The sequence below is a fragment of the Artemia sp. Qi Xiang Cuo genome, chromosome 2, assembly GCF_049724085.1.
Source record: "Artemia sp. Qi Xiang Cuo chromosome 2, ASM4972408v1, whole genome shotgun sequence".
Lineage (NCBI taxonomy): Eukaryota > Metazoa > Arthropoda > Branchiopoda > Anostraca > Artemiidae > Artemia > Artemia sp. Qi Xiang Cuo.
The window spans coordinates 68640364-68662377 of NC_142795.1; the positions used below are offsets into that span (position 1 = coordinate 68640364).

General features: G+C 36.6%; 1 protein-coding gene across 2 annotated transcripts in view; it reads right to left on the reverse strand.

Annotated features, from left to right (window-relative positions):
• The window catches only part of nompC (no mechanoreceptor potential C), a 502015-nt gene that overhangs the window by 307444 nt on the left and 172557 nt on the right, over positions 1-22014 (reverse strand). For both annotated transcript variants that reach the window (XM_089102713.1, XM_089102710.1), the window contains exon 10: positions 14356-14449. In XM_089102713.1, coding sequence (XP_088958839.1) covers positions 14356-14449 — 94 coding nt within the window. The remainder of the gene's footprint in view (positions 1-14355; positions 14450-22014) is intronic.

A 22014-nucleotide genomic window follows, 5' to 3' on the forward strand; every position in this document is an offset into this window, starting at 1 on the left:
TCTTACTAAAATAGAGGTTGAACGTGCTTGGTGAAGTGGAATTTTTATTATTATTTTTAATCAGAAAAATCGGCGCGCCGTGGCGCGCCGCCGGTCTAATCTGGGCGGCGCGCCGCCAAAAAATTTTCGGCGCGCCGGGCGGCGTGCCGCCGCCGGTACTGAATCCCACAGTCGCCGCCGTCATTTCAGCGTGGCGCGGCTTCGGGGACTAAAGGCAATTGTACCGTTGTTTAAAATAAAATAAACTTTATTGCTATCGTTGGAGTGTTTCAAGAAACTTTGGTTTCATATTTGAAAAAAATGTATCTTCATGTGTCTGACAGCTTCCTATATTGAAAAAGTATATCTGAAGTAAATTAAATGAGGAGATAAGTTATCTCGAAGTTGGAAATAAAGCAATTAAGCTAAAGTAAAGTTTATTTTATTTTAAAGAACGATACAATTACCTAAAGATAGGAAGGATACAAACCCAAAATATTTTCTTCTATCATAGCTTACTTTTACCAATATACGTAATATACTTTGACAAATGAATAGCACATTTAGTATTCCTATATTGAAAAAAGTATATCTTAAGTAAGTTAACTGAGGAAAGTAGTTATATGAAGTCGAAAATAAACTAATTAAGCTCATTTGGATCAGTTTAAGAACGTTTGGGTTTGTATCATTCCTATCTTCTGGTAATTGTACCGTTTTTAAAAATAATTAAATAAAAAAAACAAGTTTTTTAAACTGAAAGTAAGGAGCGACATTAAAACTTAAAACGAAGAGAAATTATTCCGTATTTGAAAGGGGCTGTCCCCTCCTCAATGCTTCGCTCTTTACGCTAAAGTTTTTTATTGTTTTAAAAAATAAAGTTGTGAGACCGGGTCGTTTGTTACCACGAACTGTTTGAAATAAAGTTTATTTCTATTGTTAGAGCGTTTTAAGAAACTTTGGTTTCATATTTTAAAAAAAAGATGTATCTTCATGTCTCTGACGGCACCCTACATTGAATAAAATATATCTCAAGTAATTTAATTGAGGAAATTAGTAAATTAAATTGAGGAATAAGTAAATTAAATGAGGAAATTAGTTATCTCGAAGTCAGAGATAAACCATTTAAGCTCCTCTGGATCAGTTTAAAAACGTTTGAGTCTGTATCATTTCAATCTTCAGGCAATTGTACCGCTGTTTAAAATAAAATAAACTTTATTTCTATCGCTAGAGCGTTTTAAGAAACTGCGGTTTCATATTTAAAAAAAAAAAAATGTATCTTCATGTTTGACGGCATCCTATATTGAAAAGAGTATATCTCAAGTAAGTTAAATGAGGAAGTTAGTTATCTCGAAGTCAAAAATAAACCAATTAAGCTCATTTGGATCAGTTTAAAAAGCGTTTGGGTTTGTATCATTTCTATCTTCAGGCAATTGTACCGTTGTTTAAAATAAAATAAACTTAATTGGTATCGTTAGAGCGTTTTAAGAAACTTTGGTTTCATACTTGAGAAAAAAGTATCTTCATGTCTCAGAAGGCATCCTATATTGAATAAGTATATGTCAAGTAAGTTAAATCAGGAAATTAGTTATCTTGAAGTCGAAAATAAACCAATTAAGTTCATTTGGATCAGTTTTAAAACGTTTGGGTTTGTGTCATTATTATCTTCAGACAATTGTATCGTTATTTAAATAAAATAAGCTGTATTGCTATTGTTAGAGTGTTTTAAGAAACTTTGGCTTCATACTTGAGAAAAATGTATCTTCATGACTCAGACGGCATCCTATATTGAAAAAGTATATATCAAGTATATTAAGTCACTGTTACATACTGTTGATATTTCAAAGTTCATTTTGGAATTGGAATTTATCAAGTAGTTAAGTTGATCCCTCCAAAAATATATAATGGACATTGGAAGCAATAAATATTCATTGTAAATATAATATTAATACACTCAGAAGCAGAAGTTTAGGTCTTACTTCAATTCTGAATATTTCCCAAAGAAGAGAAAAAGTTCCACTTTAATTCTGACTTTTTTCAAAGAAGTGAAGAAAACGTCAAGTTCTCTTCTGAATTTTCTAAAGGATGATAGAAAAGTTACAGTTCAATTCTAAATTTTTCCAAAAAGAAAAAAGTTCCACTTCAGTTTAAAATTTTCTTAAAGAAGGGAAAAAAATTTCAAGTTTTGTTCTGAATTTTTCTGTAGAAGATAGAAAAAGTTATATTTCAATTCTGAATTTTTCTTCGTGCCGAGAAAAAGTTCCACTTTAATTCTAAGTTTTCTCACAGAAGTGAAGAAAAGTTCAAGTTCTCTTCGGAATTTTCCCCAAAGAAGAGAAAAAGTTCCGCTTTAATTCTAACTTCTCTCAAGGAAGTGAAAAAAAAATCGTTCTCTTCTGTTCTGAATTTTTCTGTAGAAGATAGAATCAGTGTTCTAAAAAAATGTGCCTTCCTAATTAAACGGTATCCTAGAGCTAAAAGCTATATTTACTGTAACTTATCAGAAGATAATTTCTTAAACCACATTAACCGGACATAACATAAAGAAAGAAAAACCAGCAAAAATGGGGTTTTTAAAGGCTAAATGAAAATACTGAAAAAACACAACAAAGCGAATATTTCGAGAGGACAAACGCCTCTCTGTTTCAGCGCGAAACGAAATAATATATCCAATTTTTTGGATTTTGTGCAAATTGCGGATATTGGCGAATAACACGCTTTTGTGGTTGTTAGGTATTTGGTTTTAATTCTTACATTTTTTGGCTTTTATTGAGTTTTATTCATCTTTTAAGTTTTTGGTTTTTTCTTTGTTTTTTTGGCTCTTTTCACATTAACTTTCCGCGTTTTTTTTTTTTTGTTTTTTTCTTCGGTACTTTCCTTGGATACATTATTTCGTTTCGCGCTGAAGAAGAGAGGCGTTTGTCCTTTCGAAATATTCGCTTTGTTTTGTTTTTTAAGTATTTTCATTTGGCCTTTAAAAACCCCATTTTTGCTCGTTTTTCTTTCTTTATGTAGCTTATCAGAGTTCAGAATAAACCAGTTAAGCAATATTGAACAGTTATACACTTCTGAACCAGTAAAAATGTTTGGGATTTGTATCATTTCCCTCATAGTACCGCCGTAATATTGTTCGAAATTTATTCGACTTTATTAATTTCATTAGAATGTTTTAAGAAGCTTATTTCGTTTTCAGAAAAAAATATCTTCATTTTTCAAACACTATCCTAGAGCTAAAAATCATGTCTACACTAACTTCTCACAGCTAAAAATAAGCCAATTAATCACTTTTTGAATCAGTTATATATTTCTGAACCACTAAAATGTTTGGGACTTGTATCATTTTCCTCATAGTATCACCGTAACTTCGCTTAAAATTTATTCGACTTTATTAATTTCATTAGAATGTTTTAAGAAGCTTATTTCAGTTTTCAGGAAAATATATCTTCATATTTCAAACGCTATCCTAGAGCAAACATTGATATGTCCACTAACTTCTCAGAGTTCAAAATAAGCCAGTTAAGCACTTTTTGAATCAGTTGTACAGTTCTGAACCAGTAAAAAATGTTAGGAACGTGTATCATTTCCTTCATAGTACCCCCATAACATTGCTTAAAATTTATTCGGCTTTATTAATTTCATTAGAATGTTTTAAGAAGCTTATTTCAATCTTCTGAAAAATGTGTGTTCATGTTTCAAACGATATCCCTTGATGTTGATTAGTCAAGGCATAGGAAATCTATATCTCAACTAAAGTTTGGTACTGGAGGAGTTGGGGTTGCGCGGAAGGGCTACAGGCCCATTATTTCTCTAGTAATGCAGACTGGAAGTGCGTATTTGACTCCACACTTTCAATAGAAGTCTTGGGAGTTACATCCTTACTGCTTTCATACAATAAACCAGAATCGGCGATTTAGAAAAAAAAGCCGTAAAAGGACAAACTCCATCAAAGGCGTAGACATGATAATCTTTCAAGTTCTTTTTTATTAGACTTTAAAATTGACAACTAATTTAAAAGCACCCAGTAAAATCAATCTATTGCCTTTACTGTTTTTGATCTCACATAGAGGCTTATCACGAGGATTTTGTCTTAATAAATACTACGTTTCCTACACGTTGATTCGCAATTTTGATAGTTGGTCTTTTTAGGTCATGGCGAACTTTTAAAATGTTAACATTCTAAATTGCCATATTTGATATTGTTAAGTAAAAAAGTGTTAAAATCGGATGTTTAATTCGCTCGCCCAACTCTCAAAAGATGGGGTCTGAAGACATTTTTGATAACTTTTTTCTTGCATTTATATCTCTTAATGGAGCCTATAGTTAATATAATACAAGCATCTTTCAAAAAGCTGCTGCTCTGGATTATAGTGTCTTATATGTTAATATTAAAAGACAAAATATAGCCCATAGTGATTACATTAGAGGATAAACTATAGCGTATATTAATAAGGGTTGCAGTGGTGGCTAGCAACTTAGGTAGAGACGATCATGTCCCATAGTAAAACATTTAATAAAGATCAAAACAAGAAGTACACTATCAGAACTGTCTTGTCTTGCACTAGAACATCATAGAGAACCGTTTAATGACTCATTTTAAAGGAAATTGATACACCTAGTGCCTTTCGCAATTAACAAAACAACAGTTTTCAAGATAAAATCAATTGTTTCGAAAAACTGCATTTTCAAATAACACTTGAGTAACATATGCTATTAACATCGTCTTGCACAACAAGATCAAAACAAAATTTAATTTTAACTACATAATTGGTGTGGTTCTGTATAAATAATACGGATGTTAATTTCATTTCATAATTTTCATTCATGGTTGCACAAAGGATGGATATGGTTCATTATAAATGTGGATTATGTAAGTTTCATCTATTTCAAGGTTCTAGATATAGCTGGAATTGTTATATAAATGATCGGTGCAGTTAACTATAAAAGCGGGATATGTAAGTTTCATCGGTACCAAGGCTGTATAGATATCTGAAACCTAGTAAAGAACAGACCACAGCATAAACTAGAAATGCTTAGCTGCCTGATTCTCTGAGGTTCGTTTCCTACTATTCCACCTTAGAATAAACCATAGACTTTTTCCTGTTTATAATCAGGGTTGCAACGGTAGTTATGATAAGGAGCGATCTCCAGCCCATGGTAACTGTAATAAATGCAATTTTCAACAAAAACTGAATTGTTTTCTAAAATTTGAAGGTACTCAAGGAATAACAAAAGATAATATCTTAACAAGATCCAATTTTTGACAAAAGTGCTTGTCATGTACAAGATGATATTGCAGACGGATCTTTGGAAAAGTGGCATCTCTGGTCTATGATGTCATAATTTTAGAGAATCCGCTACTCCATCCTTGAAATATTGTCACATTCCTTGGAATATTGTCATGGACGGGTCCTCAGAGTATGCTTGTATTATTCGCTACAAAAAAAGTGATTGATTTTCACCATAAATTACAACTTTACCCCAAAAGCCATTCCTCGAATACTGAAGACCATTTGAATCTCTGGTGCACATAGTGTCTTTCGATTTAATTCAACATCACAATCATCTAGTCCAAAGGGTTAATATCACACGCAAGAAAAAGCCTTCGGTTTTTTTTTTTAGTTGGATCATGGTTGAAGCGGCGGCATCTGTAACCTATTAAAGAACAAACCACGGCCCATAAAAACAAAAAGTAAAAATTACATTTTAATAATAACTGGATAGTGAGAAAATTTGCAATTTATAGCTAATTTAAGAATGGTAACTACTATCTCGATTATTTTTAATAGTAAAATCCTTTTTGCAAAACAAATGAAAATTTCAGAAAATAGCCTGAAACGTCGAAAAATGGCGTCGGGTCAAAACAAAAAGTATACCATTGTAATCACCCTAACCGAAAACTCTGTACAGAAATTTTACGATTTGTAAATAATTTGGGGGCTGCCCCCCCACACCAAAAAAATGAAGCCTGATAAGGTAAATTTTATTCTGATTGGCTTATAAAATATATTCTCAAATCCTTGGGCCATTGGAACCCTAGTGCTGAAGGAAAAAATTTGATAAAAAACTAGCTGCCCTAAAAACGAGGGCAAATGAGGGTCAAAATTATTTTGATGGGGGTCAATGTCCTAAATAAGGAGACCAAAAGTGTTCTAAAATACTTTTTTTTTATCGGTTCAGGTAGGGAGGATAAAGTCTGCATCTTAATCAAAACAAGAGAGAAAAGAAGAAAAAAAAGTTTATAGGCAGGTAGTACGAATCATGATGAGTAGAACTTTTAAGACTTTCAACACTTAAGATAAGTAGCTTCTAAGACTTTTTAAGCTTTTAAAAAAGAAGTGAGCGTGAATATTGAGAGAACCATCGATAATTTGAGACATTAATTTTTATCAAAGATTATTTCTAATAAATGCACTAATATTTATGGTAATACATTGCAAATAAAACAAAATCAGCTGTTTAAACTAGATCCTACAAGTAAAATTTACTCTGGCAAAAAGTTAGTTCTAGTTTCAGTTTTAGACTCCAACTAAGGAAATCCATATCTACAGAATGAATAAATTTATATTACTTACAATTGTGAGTGTTGCACTGGTGAAACCAACTGGGATTAAACAGAATGACAAAGAAGTACGCGAGGTTATTTTTAGTACAGATCTCCAGGACAGCAGAGAAGAAAACTTTACCATTCAGTCAAACATGCAAAGTAATAATAACCTGACACTGCAAAACAATTATTCCCCAGAACACATCTTAAACATAAATGCCATAGTTGAAGAGAGTGAGAATTCATCCGTTCATGATGATTTTAATATGGAGGGTAAGATTAAACAAAATGGCATTAGAAACTCAACTCCCTTGCCACCATGGTACTCACAGACATGGTTTCTTACCGTAGTTGGTTGTAGCCTAGCTCTATTGTATATGCTACTATTAATATATACTCTTGCTATTAATTACTATAAATATTACTATTAATACTACTCCACAAACTAACAAACTCATCATATACATTATTTTGCAAAAGCTTATCTTTTGGCAAGAAAATATATTCAAACACCAATCTACAAAAATGTGGAATTTTGCATTTTTTTGCCGAAGAAAGATCACGGATACGTGTTTATTTATTTTTTTCCCCAGGGGTGATCGTATCGACCCGGTGGTCCTAGAATGTCGTGGGAGGGCTCATTGGAACGGAAATTAAAAGTTCTAGTGCCATTTTTAAGTGACCAAAAAATGGAGGGTAACTAGGCCCCCTCCAACGCTCATTATTTCCCAAAGTCATCCGATCCAAATTTTGAGATAGCCATTTTGTTCAGAAGGGTTGAAAATATGATAACTATGTCTTTCAAGATGACTTAATCCCCAAATTTCATGGGGGAAAGGCTGAAAGCTATGAACTTTACCCAATGTTAACATATAGTATTGGTTATTGGGAAGTATACAGACGTTTTCAGGGTGGATTTTTTCTGGTAGGCGGGGGGTGAGTAGGTCGGTGGTTAAATGGGAGGATCTTTCCATGAAGGACGTTTTCATGGGAGAAGGGACATTGCTATGAAGGGGGCGCCAAATTTCCCGACATTATTAAAGAAAAAGATCAGAAATTAAATAAAAAAAAAGTTTTCAACTGAAAGTAAGGAGCTACATCAAAACTTAAAACGAACAGAAAATATTACGTATATGACTGGGTTCATCCCCTAGGCAATGCCTCGCTCTTTAAGCCAAAGATTATTTAGTACTTTCATAAGAGCTACTTATTCTAATTAACGGCATTTGTGATTTAGGGGTCATTTTTAAAGAATTGCAACAAAATTCGAACTTTAGCTTAAAGAACAAGGTATTGACTAGGGGGCAAACCCTCTAATATACGTATTAAAAATTTATGAATATAGAAGTTCGTTACGTAAAATAATTCGTAAGTTACGTATATTTATTACTAAGAAAAACGTTCGTAAATAAAATTAATCAAGTTTCGAGAAAGCCATTTAACCAAATAAAAGTAAAATTAATAGACGAATTTTGTTTTAATTATGCATGTACGGTGAGCCAAAATCAAAATCTGAATTAATTCAAAAAATCAAATAAAAGAAACAGGTTTTTTAACTGAAAGTAAGGAACGACGTTAGTAGGAACGCATATTTACATACAGGGGGGGGGGGGAACCACTGCTGCTATCTATAACCAGTCTAACTGTACAAGATCATATGCCTCTTTTTAGGCCAATAACGGAACTTACAATACTGCGGGGAAAATGTACATGCGCACTGAATGCTAACAGGACAATGCTATCGATCCAGAGACTTAGAAGTGACATCACTTGATTTCTAGGAATTATGCGGGACTTAAGATATAGAAATTCTATTTTTAAATATGGCTTCTCTTGATTCCTTAGGCTTAGTGGTAAATTCAGGAATTATTCTTTCGAGGCCTCAATAATGCAACTAGGACATATTAGATAATTTTCAGAAATTCAAACGAGATACAAGGAGATTGGAAGTAGAGATGCCTTATTGACTCCAGGGGGGACTCCTTATATGGGCATAGAGTCCCTAGGGAATGATTGCGTAATCGGTCAATGACCTCTTTCTCCAAGGTCGATTTATTTGTTGTTGTTTTGGCCATGTGACCGCTAGGGGAGAATGTTATGATCCTGGAATAGGAAGCAGTATTTTTTGTTGTTGTTTTGGCCAAGTGCATGCTAGGGGCGAATGTTATGATCCAGGAATACAAACGGGACTCCATATATGGGCATAGAGTCCCTAGGGAGAATGATTGCGTAATCAATCAATCTTGACATCACCTGTCAGAATTGTTTCCGGGGAAGTTAATTAATGTCTGACAGATGACATCAAGTTAATTAATGTCTTTGATGTATTTCCAAAGAGAATTGTTTCCGAGCGAATGTTTATTAATGTCTGACAGATGATGTCAAGATTGATTGATTTGTCACGAAAGGGGAATTAATTTGTTGTTTCTAAGGAGAATTATTGATTCACGAAAGGGGAATTAATTTGTTGTTTCCAAAGAGAATTGTTTCCGAGCGAATGTCTATTAATGTCTTTGGAGTCCTACCAAGAGAATTGTTTCCGGGCGAATGTTTTGATCTTAGCGATGAAGAGATTAACGCGGTAAAGGGTTTCTTAGTAATTTGAAATGTGACAGCGCAGGGATGCCAAAAACAAAAGGAACACGCTGAAATTACGTTTAGGGGTTATTTGAGTGAAACCGTTTTAGACATTTTAGGGAATTATTTCGGCGAAACAGTTAGAGACATTTTAAAAGATGATTTTAGAAGAGGTTTTAGAAGAGGATTTGATGGTGAAACTCTGTGGTCGTTATAATACACAAGTTCCATTTGAACAGTGTCGTGAGGTCCCCTACCCCAACCCCAAAGGGTTCAGATCCCCCAACCCCAACCCCCAAGGAACCCCCCCGTCCCCCAAAGTCCCCAGGGCACCCAAAGAACCCCCCGCACCCCAAAGGCCCCTGAGCCCACATTTTTTAATACTTTTTTATGGCTTTATTATATCTTTTCAGAACAAGTTATTTTCTTAATGTCCATCCTAAACCCATTTTACAAGTTGGAGTACCCACCCTTTTCACCCACAACTTTACTATACTGCTTTTTTGAATGCTCCAACACCAAGCAATACTTTTCAAAGGCATTTCAAAACAAGTTCCTTTCTTAATGTCTCTCCTAAACCCATTTTAAAAATTGAAGTACCCATTCATTTTACACACAACTTTACTTTACAGCTTTTTGAATGCTCCAACACCAAGCAATACTTTTCAAAAGACATTTCAGAACAATTTCTTCTCATAATGTCCATCCTAAACCCATTTTACAAGTTGATTTGAACAGTGCTGTAAGGTCCCCTAAACCCGACCCCAAGGGCCCCCCTACCCCAACTTTTTCAACCCCCCCCCATTTTTTATAATGTTTTTTTTGCACGTTTGAGACACAGAAGGGCCCCCTCCCCGACTTTTGCCCCCCCCCCATTTTTTAAAACTTTTTTTGCGCTTGAGACACAGAAGGGCCCCCCAACTTTTGGCCCCCCCATTTTTTTAATACTTCTATTTGCATACTTGAGACATAGAAGGGCCCTCCCTCCCCCAGCTTTTCGGCCCCCTAATTTTATTATAATACTTTTTTTGCGCACTTGAGACATAGAAGGGACCCCTTCCCCCAAACTTTTTTGGTCCTCTCCCATTTTTAATAATAGTTTTCTTGAGCCCTTGAGAAACAGAAGGACCCCCGTCCCCTCCCCCAAAATTTGCCCACCCCCCATTTTTTAATACTTTTTTGCGCGCTTGAGACACAGAAGGGCCCCCCTCTCTCCCAAATTTTTGGCCCACCCCCATTTTTTTGTTTTTAATACTTTTTTTGGGTGCTTGAGACACAGAAGGCCCCCCCCCACCCCCACTTTTTGAGCCCCTCCCCACATTTTTTAATTCTTTTTTGCGTCCTTGAGACACAGAAATTAAAAAACACAGAGAAGGTATTTCAGCTAAAGCAGGGAACAAGTTTAAAACTTTTCCAACAACAAACACACGACATGAGAAAATATCTAACAAAGGAAGCAAGAAACAACAGACTTTCACACAAGTAAAATCATGAACCAGCCTAAGTAAAAATATCAAATCATAAGTTTCCAACAACACACACACGACATGAGAAGAAACATAGCAAAGGACGCAAGAAACAGCAGACTTTCACACAAGTAAAATCATGAACCAGCGTAAGTAAAAATACCAAATCATAAGTCAACAACAAACATATAACATGAAAAGAAACCTAGCAAAGGAAGCAAGAAACAACAGACTTTCCCACAAGCAAAATCATGAACCAGCACAAGTCAAAATACCATATCAAAAGAATCTGCCTGTGCTATGTTTCTTCTCATGTCGTGTGTGTGTTGTTAGAAACTTATGATGTAGTATTTTCACTTGTGCTGGCTCATGATTTTACTTGTGTGAAAGTCTGTTGTTTCTTGCTTCCTGTGCTAGGTTTCTTCTCATGTCGTGTGTGTGTTTTTGGAAACTTGTGATTTGATATTTTTATTTATGATGGTTCAAGAGTTTATTTGTGTGAAAGTCTGCTTTTTCTTGCTTTCTGTGCTAGGTTTCTTCTCATGTCGTCTGGGTGTTGTTGGAAACTTATGATTTGGTATTTTTAAATATGCTGGTTCATGCCTTTTCTTGTGTGAAAGTCTTTTTTTCTTGCTTCCTGTGCTATGTTTCTTCTCATGTCGTGTGTGTGTTGTTTGGAAACTTATGATGCGGTATTTTTACTTGTGCTGGTTCATGATTTTAGTTGTGTGAAAGTCTGTTGTTTCTTGCTTCCATTTCTAGGTTTCTTCTCATGTCGTTCGTTTGTTGTTGGAAACTTATGATTTGGTATTTTACTTATGCTGGTTCATGATTTTACTTGTGTGAAAGTGTGATGTTTCTTATGTCCTTTGCTAGTTTTCTTCTCATGTCGTCTGTGTGTTGTTGGAAACTTATGATTTGGTATTTTTACTTGTGCTGGTTCATGATTTTACTTGTGTGAAAGTCTTTTGTTTCTTGCTTCCTGTGCTAGGTTTCTTCTCATGTCGTGTGTGTGTTTTTGGAGACTTATGATTGTTTTTTTTTTATTTATGATAGTTCAAGATTTTATTTGTGTGAATGTCTGCTGTTTCTTGCTTCCTGTGCTATGTTTCTTCTCATGTCGTGTGTGTATTGTTGGAAACTTATGATTTGATATTTTTACTTGTGCTGGTTCATGATTTTACTTGTGTGAAAGTCTGTTGTTTCTTGCTTCCCTTGTTAGGTTTTTTCTCATGTCGTGTGTCTATTGTTGGAAAAGTTTGAAACTTGTTCCCTGTTTTAGCTGAAAAACCTTTTCTGTTTTTTAATTTCTGTGTCTCAAGCACGCAAAAAAAAGTATTAAAAATGTGGGGAGGGGGCCCTTCTGTTTCTCAAGCGTACCAAAAAAGTATAATAAAAATGGGGAGGGGAAACATTTGGGGCGAGGGGGTGGTCCTTCTGTTTAAATCGCGCAAAAAAAAAATATTATAAAAAATGGGAGGGGGGGGGCAAAAAAATTGGGGGGAGGGGGGACTTCTATGTCTCAGGTATGCAAAAAATAGTATTGAAAAACATGGGGGGCAAAAGTTGGGGGGCCCTTCTGTGTCTCAAGCACGCAAAAAAAATCATTAAAACAGGGGGGCCAAAAGCTGGGGGGAGGGGGTGCCCTTCTGTGTCTCAAGCGCGCAAAAAAAGTATAATAAAAAATGGGGAGGGAAACATTTGGGGGGAGGGGGTGGCCCTTCTGTGTCTAAAGCGCGCAAAAAAAAAATTATTATAAGAAATGAAGGGGGGGCCTTCTATGTCTCAGGTATGCAAAAAATAGTATTGAAAAACATGGGGGGCAAAAGTTGGGGGCCCTTCTGTGTCTCAAGCACGCAAAAAAAATCATTAAAAAATGGGGGCCAAAAGCTGGGGGGAGGGGGTGCCCTTCTGTGTCTCAAGCGCGCAAAAAAAAATCATTAAAAAGGGGGGAGACCAAAAGCTGGGGGAGGGGGTGCCCTTCTATGTCTCAAGCGCGCAAAAAAAGTATAATAAAAATGGGGAGGGGTAACATTTGGGGGGAGGGGTGGCCCTTCTGTGTCTAAAGCGCGCAAAAAAAATATTATAAAAAATGGTGGGGGGCAAAAAGTTGGGGGGAGGGGGCCTTCTATGTCTCAGGTGTGCACAAAAAGTATTGAAAAACATGGGGGGCAAAAGTTGGGGGGCCCTTATGTGTCTCAAGCACACAAAAAAAACATTAAAAAAGGGGGGCCAAAAGCTGGGGGAGGGGTGCCCTTCTGTGTCTCAAGCGCACAAAAAAAGTATTGTGAAAGATGGGGAGGGGGCAAAAAAGCTGAAGGAGGTGGGGGGCCCTTGGGGATTTGGGTAGGGGACCTTGTAACACTGTTCAAATGAAACTTGTGTATTTTAACGACCACAACCTAGAAATTCTAACTTTTTTCCTGCTCAAATAATCCCCTAAAATTTCTCAATCTGTTTCGCCCAAATAATCCCCTAAAAGTAATTTCTGAATGGTACTTTGTTTTGGCACCCTTGCACTTTCACATTTAAATTTCCCAAGAAAAAATTCCCGCGTTAAATATATTCAATCTCCTTGTATCTCGTTTGAATTTCTGAAAATTATCTAATATATCCTAGTTGCATTATAAAGACTTCGAAAGAAAAATTCCTGAATTCATCGCTAAGCCTAAAGACCAGAGAAGCCATATTTAAAAATGGAATTTCTATCTCTTTAGAGTCCCGCATAATTCCTAGAAATCGAGTGACGTCATTTTTAAGTCCCTGGATCAATAACATTGTCCCGTTAGTATTCAATGCGCATGTACATTTTCCCCTCAGTATTCTAAGTCCCGTGATTGGCCTAGAAAGAGGTATATGATCTTGTGCAGTTAGATTGGTTATAGATAGCAGCAGTGGTTTCCCCCTTTATGTAAATATGTGTTCCAACTAACGTCGTTCCTTACTTTCAGTAAAAAAACAGTTTTTTTATTTAATTTTTGAACGTTTTTGAATTAATGCAGGTTTTGATTTTGGCTCTAGAAGTCCCGTGATTGACCTAGAAAGAGACACGTGATCGTGTACAGTTAGACTGGTTATAGATGGCTGCAGTGGTTCCCCCCTGTATGTAATTATGGGTTCCTACCGACGTTAAAACTTAAAACGAACAGAAATTATTCCGTATATGAAAGGGGCTGTCCCCTCCTCAATGCCTCGCTCTTTACGCTAAAGTTTGGCTTTCCCACAACTCTATTTTTTTAAACTATAAAAACTTTAGCGTAAAGAGTGAGGCGTTGAGGAGGGGACAGAAATTATTCCTTATATATACGGAATAATTTCTATTCGTTTTCAGTTTTAACGTCGTTCCTTACTTTCAGTTAAAAAACCTGTTCTTTTTATTTAATTATTATAAAAGAATCGGTATAGTTAATCATAATTACATGACGGATCAGTACTGTTCATTATACACGAAGATTTTATCTGTTAGCACAAGCATCATTAAGGAAAGGTAATTTGAAAAATATATAAGTTAATTTATGTTATTGGTCCTATAATGGTACTACTGAGATATTTTTTTCATAATTTTGTGTTTATAAAATTTCTTAGCGACTTTTATTATCATTATTGTTTGTGATAACTTAATGCTCGACAGCAGCAACCAAAGAATAGTGACATCTACTATATCTACCACAAAATTGCTTATAAACCCTGATGCTTATGATATCTTCTTTCAGGAGAAAAGAACATTTATTTTAGATGTTTGTAATTTTTGGCGCGAGGACTGAACCCTCTAGAAACAGGAAATGTTCTTACCTTTGATATGTACATGTGCTCCATAGCCAAGAAGCGTCTCAACGACAGGAGCTTTACCCCCTTCTACAGCGATATGCAAAGCAGTATAATTATCCTGAAAAAAGCCAGACATTATTATCAAAAGTGCATATGAGACATAGTGATCATAATCATACTTAATAATCATTTGTAATGCCTGATAATTTGTTTAATTTAAACTTATTTTAATAAATCATTTGTTTCGGTCTAAAAAAACATAACTTTTTTAATAAACCATAATATGTTTATCTACACACATATAAATTTTTGTGTCTGTCTGTCTTTCCAGCCTGTTTAGTGATTCGTAGCTAAACTGTTTATTAAATGCTGTTTTTTTTCACAACGTAAAAACGTAAAAGTTGCACAAACTTTACGTTTCTAGCTTAAATAGTATTTAAGCTAGAAACATAAAATTTGTGCAAATAATTCTTGAGTCACAAAAATGCAAATCTGTATACTTACATTGTTTTATTTTTTATATAAACTGAGAATGTGACAATATGATGCATAAATCATGCGTTTGACAAGGGGACACTCATGTATTTAGTAAGCGATTTGTATAGTGAAACCAGCTCGAGCGAAGCGAGGATCTTCCGCGATGGCCGAGGTAATAATTTTTAGACAAAAAGATATCGTAGATAAAGTTTAAAGAGCAGAACATTGTGGATGCAGGAAAAAGGGAGGTGTGTTGACCAAAGTTTCCTTCCTAGATTAATAATTGAGTAGTTTCTGAATCATCATGTCCCTTGGTCCTTAATTTTATAGATTATGGTCATTCATTTCTTTGTCTTCAATTTTAGTTTAGAGCCAAGACAGATTGTCTTTTTCAGAGGCAAAGCTGGCATAACATTTTCAGAGTTGTATGAAGATTATTCTTTTCACTTTTTGATGATCACGTCTATCATACATCCTAGGGCAGAACTATGGTAGATAGGTATACAATAAGGGTGGTTCAAATAGTCTCTGAGCCATTTGAAGACCATTGGAAGGGGTACCACTAAGAGGGGATGGGGTTCCCCCTCAAGGTCCTCAGAAAGGACTTTTGTCCGTTATATATATTCAATTCCTAAGATGCCTAGCCTACAGAGGGAACATTATCGTTCTTTTTGCATAGATTTGCAAAAGCGCTGGAAGTATCATTAGGTTTGCCGAGTTGTTCTCTCTAGGGAATTAGAACAGATGAGGGTTGTCTTTAGTTTACAAAGCATTCACTTTTGCAAAAACTATTGCAGTGACATTGATCGAAGGTGAAAGAATACATAGCAGGATGAACATCGTCAAGAACAGATTGAGGTCAACTATGGGAATCGATCGACTTGACTATCTCATAGTCATGATGTCATCCCATACTCATGTTACTGGAAAAAGTGACCTCAACTTACTTGTAGAAAAGTAGAGAGTTGAAAAGCGGTTAATAAACATTATTTTAACACCTAAAAACTAAGTAATAAACTCCGGTTGTCGTCGTCACTTACCCGAATTCGTCAGCACATCTAGGACGTTCCTCCTAAAGGTAAAAGGCTATTGACACTCCTGACCGTTGGAGACTAAAAATGATTCAAAAAATTATGAACGAACATGTCTACAAGACTTGGAGGCAAGTGGGCGACTGAGATTGTTCATATTATATGAGCTCTGCTTACTGGGAAAGCTGACTGGAATGGCAATGGGGGTAACAGGGATTTTAGGTCCTACTCTTGCACGGTACACCGAATAAGTACATCACAGTGACTAATATTATAATTTTCAGTTTAAAAGTTATAAGAGGTAATCGATGAATTGAAAAAAGGTAATTGAAGAGCATACACTTGAGCATACATATGTATGCTCAATTCGCACACTTCCAGTGGCACACTAGTAAAATTTTTGCGCAAAGAGCCAGGGTTTATAGAATATACGGAATAATTTAAATTCATTTTAAGTTCTATTGTTCCTTACTCTCATTTAAAAAGAACGATCAAACGATATTTTTTTTATTTCATGTCCTGAAGGATCAAGGAGCAAGTAAAAGCACCCAATTTCTTGGCAATTCTAAATAGACAAGCCGTAAGGAAGGAGTTCAAAGTCAAGCTCAGAACACAGTGGGAGGAAAAAGGAGCTTGCCTAGCTGTGTTGTCCTTATGCGACTTGTTACTGAGACAAGCTGCGGCTTCATCAGAAAAGCACAGATAAATATTAATTAAGACGTTAGCTAAAATATGTGGCCAATTAAAGTAAAAAAAAGAAAAAAACTGAAACAGCCCTAGCATCTTCACTTCAAGGAGGTTCAACCAGGACTGAAAAACAAATAGGCAATATGAATGAATTACTTTGTTCCTTGTTTGTTTTTCAGTGCTGGTTAAACTTCCTTAAAGTGATGATGCTAAGGCGGCTTTAATTTTTTACTTTTTATTAGACACGTATTTTGTTGTACGTCTTATTTTCTATATAGCAGTGCTTTCCTAATGCAGAGCCTTTTAGATATAAACGGCAATAACCATTTAAAAAAAAGTTTCACTTTCTTCAAATAATTCCTCAGTGTTTAACATTTTGTTATTTCTATTATGGGAAGGAAGTGTGGTCTTCATCGTTATTTATTTTATTCCTTCTACAAAAACCTGAAATACAAAGAAAAAGATTTGATACCGAAATCTTTATTACCATCTCCTGATGACATAGTCTTGGTGACATATACGGGATAAAATAGAGGGTATAAAACAGATAAAATAGAAACTGTTAAAGGCGAAAAGTGAGATAAGGCCGTACAGGTTTTAAGTGACAACGGGATAATTTTTGAGAAATCAGAGGCAACGTTGTAGCGTTGCCTCTAGTAAAGGCCATACGGCTCCAATGTTTTATTATTTATTTATTAATTATTTTTTTTCCCAGAGGCACTTCATACGGAAGGCGTCGTTGTAAAAACTTCAAAGCGGGCTCGTTCGATTGGAAATCGAGAGTTCTAGTGCCCTTTCTAATAGTCGAAAGTGATTGGAGGGCAACTAGCCCCCCCCCCCCGCCCATCATTCCCCCAAACACAGCCAATCAAAATTTTGAGATAGCCATTTTTTCAGCGTAGTTGATTTTCAGATACAAAATATATTTCTGAGGAGGACACTCCCTAAAAACCCTCAGGGCAAGGGTTTTAAGTTATGCCCTGGGGGCATATACGGTTTTTATAGGCGTTGTCGTAGAAACTTTAAAGTAGGCTCATTCGATTGGAAATTCAAAAGGCTAGCGCCCTTTTTAATAGTAAAAAATGATTGGAGGGCAACTAGCCCCTCCCCACGCCCATCATTTCCCCAAACCCATCCAATCAAAATTTTTAGATAGCCATTTTGTTCAGTGTAGTTGATTTCCCGATAGAAAATATGTTTTTGAGGAGGACACTCCCCACAACCCTCGGGGCAAGGATTTTAAGTTATGCCCTGGGGGCATTCGATTGGAAATCGAGAGTTCTAGTGCCCTTTTTAATAGTCGAAAGTGATTGGAGGGCAACTAGCCCCCCCCCCCTCCACGCCCAACATTCCCCCAAACACATCCAATCAAAATTTTGAGATAGCTATTTTGTTCAGCGTAGTTGATTTCCAGATAGAAAATATATTTTTGAGGAGGGCAAGCCCCCACAACCTTCAGGGCAAGGGTTTTAAGTTATGCCCTAGGGGCATGTAAGCTTTATTTATAGAAGGCGTTGTCATAGAAACTTCAAAAAAGGCTCATTCGATTGGAAATCGAGAGTTCTAGTGCCCTTTTTAATAGTCGGAAGTGATTGGAGGGCAACTAGCCCCCCTCACGCCCATCATTCCCCCAAACACATCCAATCAAAATTTTAGAGATTGCCATTTTGTTCAGCGTAGTTGATTTCCAGATAGAAAATATATTTTTGAGGAGGACACTCCCCCACAACCCTTAGGGCAAGGGTTTCAAGTTATGGCCCGGGGGCATATAAGGTTTTTATAGAAGGCGTTGTCGTAGAAACTTCAAAACAGGCTCATTCAATTGAAAATTCAAAGGGCTAGTGCCCTTTTTAACATTCGAAAGTGATTGGAGGGCAACTAGCCCCCCCGCCTATCATTTCCCCAAACACATCAAATCAAAATTTTACGATAGCCATTTTGTTCAGCGTAGTAGATTTCCAGATAGAAAATATTTGTTTTTGAGGAGGAAAATCCCCCACAACCCTAAGGGCAAGGGTTTTAAATTAAGCCCTGGGGGCATATAAGGTTTATATTGAAGACGTTGTCGTAGAATATTCAAAAAAGGCTTATTCGATTGGAAATTCAAAGGGATAGTGCCCTTTTTAATAGTCGAAAGTGATTGGAGGGAGCTCGCCCCCCCACGCCCATCCGTCCCCCCCACATATCCGATTAAAATTTTGAGATAGGCATTTTGTGCAGCGTGGTTGATTTCCAGATATAAAATGTCTTTGAGGAGGACAATCCCCCACAACCCTCAAGGCAAGGGTTTTAAGTTATGCCCTGGGGGCATATAATGCTTTTATAGAAGGTGTTGTCGTAGAAACTTCAAAAAAGGCTCATTCGATTAGAAATTCAAAGGTCTATTGCGCTTTTTAATAGTAAAAAGTGATTGGAGGGCAACTAGCTCCCCCCCACGCCCATCATTATTCCAAACATATCCGATCAAAATTTTGAGATAGCCATTTTGTTCAGCGTAGTTGATTTCCGGATAGAAAATTTGTTTTTGAAGAGGACACTCCCCCACAACCCTCAAGTCAAGTGTTTTAAGTTATGCCCTGGGGTCATATAAGGTTCTTATAGAAGGCGTTGCGGTAGAAACTTCAAAAAAGCCTCATTTGATTGGGAAATCAAAGGACTAGTACTCTTTTTAATAGTCGAAAATGATTGGAGGGCAACTAGCCCCCTCCCCCCACCCATAATTCCCCCAAACACATCCAATAAAAATTTTAAGATAGCCATTTTGTTCAGCGTAGTTGATATTCAGATAAAAAGTATGTTTTTGAGGAGGACGCTCCCCCACAACCCTCAAGGCAAGGATTTTAAGTTATAACCTGGGGGCATATAAGGTTTTTATAGAAGGTGGTGTCGTAGAAACTTCAAAAAGGCTCATTCGATGGAAAATTCAAAGAGCTAGTGCCCTTTTTAATAGTCGAAAGTGATTTGAGGGCAACTAACCCTCCTCTCACGCTAACCTTCTCCTCAAGCATATCCAATCAAAATTTTGACACAGCCATTTTATTAAACGTAGTTTTAAGTTCAGGAACTTAGATCTTTGAAGAGGACACTCCCCCAGAACCTTCAGGGCAAGGGCTATAAGTTATGCCCTGGGGGCATATAAGGTTTTGTATAGACAACATTGTCGTATAAACTTCACAGAGTGCTCATTTGATAGGAAATTGATAGTTCTAGTTCATTTCTTAAGTGGCAAAAGATACTGGAGGGTGACCAGCTCCCCCCCCCCGAAACCCTATTTTCCCAAATGCATCCAATAAAAATTTTAAGATAGCTGTTTTATTAAAAATAGTTCATGTAACAAAAATTCTGGTGTTGACACAACCCACCAGGGTCCGGGTGCAGGCGTTGTAAGTTATGCCCTGGGGGCATATATGGGTCTTATGGACGGGATGCTCGTATAAAATTCAGAGAGGGCTCATTTGATTGGATATTGACAGTTCGAGCTCACTTTTTAATAGTCAAAAGAGGGAAGATATCCCCCCCTCACGTCTTCTTTTTCAAAACCCATCTGATGAAAATTTTGAGATAGACATCTTGTTAAAAAAATAGTTCAAAGGTCAGATAAGAAAAAATCTGGTGTCAATACAACCCCCCCTCCAGGGCCCAGGGGAAGGCGTTCTAAGTTATGCCCTGAGGGCATGTATGGTCCTTATGAAAGGGATATTCGTATAAACTTCATAAAGTGCTTATTTGATTGGAAATTGAAAGTTCTACTTCACTTTTTAAAAGTCAAGAGAGTTAAACTAGCCCCCCATGCTCTTTTTTCCCCAAACCCATCCACTACAAATTTTGAGATGGCCAGTGTTCTTGAAATTCTTCAAAAATTAGATAATAAAAACGCACCCCAGAGCCCTTAGGATGGGCGTTGTAAGTGTTGTCCCGGGGGCGTATATGGTTCTTATGGAATGGATGCTCGTATAAACTTCAGAAGGGGCTCATTTGATTAGAAATTGAAAGTTCTAGTTTAATTTCCAAGAGTCAAAAGACATCCGAGGGCAACTAGCCCCCCCCAAACACACACCCTTTTCCCCAAAGCCCATCCGATAAAATTTTTATAATAGCCATTTCATTAAAAATAGTTCAAAGGTCAGATAAGAAAAATTCCTGTGTCGACGGAACCCGCAGGGCCCGGAGACAGGCGTTATGAGTAATGCTCCAGGGGCATATATAGTTTTATGGAAGGGATGCTCGTATAAACTTCAGAGAGGGCTCATTTGATTTGAAATTGAAAGTTCTTGTTCACTTTTTGACAGTCAAAAGAGATCGGAGGGCAACTAGCTCCCCCCCCCTCTTCCACGCCCTAAATTCATCAAATAAAAATTTTGAGATATACATTTTGTTAAAAATAGTTCAAAGTTCTGACAAACAAAAAACTCCGGTGTCGACACAGCCCCCCAGGGCCAGGGGGCAGGCGGTTTAAGTTATGCCCTGGGGACATATATGGTTGTTATGGAAAGGATGCTCGTATAAAATTCCTAGAGGGCTCATTTGATTGGAAATTGATAGTTGTATTTCCTTTTTTAAGAGTCAAAAGTGATTGGAGGGCAGCTAGCCTCCCCCTGCACTCCATTTATTTTTTTTTCCCAGAGGCACTTCATATAGAAGGGATTGTCATATAAACTTCAAAGGAGAGTCATTCAATTGGAAATCGAGAGTTATAGTGCCTTTTTTAAGAGTCAATAGTGATCAGAGGGCAACTGCCCCCCCTGCCACCCAAGCCCTTTTTCCTCAAATACATCTGATAAAAAAATGAGGTAGCCATTTTGTTAAAAATAGTTCAAAGGTCAGATAAGAAAAACTCCTGTGTCGACACCCCCGCCCCCTCAGGGCCGGGGCAGGCGTTGTAAGTATTGATCTGGGGGCTCTGGATCTTATGGAAGGTATGGTCGTATAAACTTCAGAGAGGGTTCATTTGAATGGAAATTAAAAGTTTTAGTTCATTTTCTCTGAGTGAAAAAAGGTCAAAGGGCAACTAGCCCCTCCCGCCCTCCACGTTTATGGGTGTATCGAATGGATAAACCCATCCGATTAAAATTTCAGGTGACCATTTTGTTTAAAATAGTTCAACCATCAGGTATTAAAACTCCAGGGTCAACACAACCCCCCAGGGCCCAGGGATAGTTGTTGTAAGTTATAATCTGGGGATATATAGGGTTCTTATAGAAGTGACACTCGTAGAAACTTCAGAGAGGGCTCATTTGATTGAAAATAGAAAGTTCTAGTTCACTTTTAAAGAGTCAAAAGAGACCGAAGATTAAATCTAGTCCTCCCACGCCCTTTTTCCCCAAACCCATCCGATAAAAATTTTGAGATAGCAATTTTGTTAAAAATAGTTCAAACATCAGATAATAAAAACTCCGAGGTTGACACAAACCCATTTTTTCACCTTGATATTGTTACTTTGGTATCAGTTTTGTTACTTTGATGAATATTTGATTTATTTTTTTTAAGT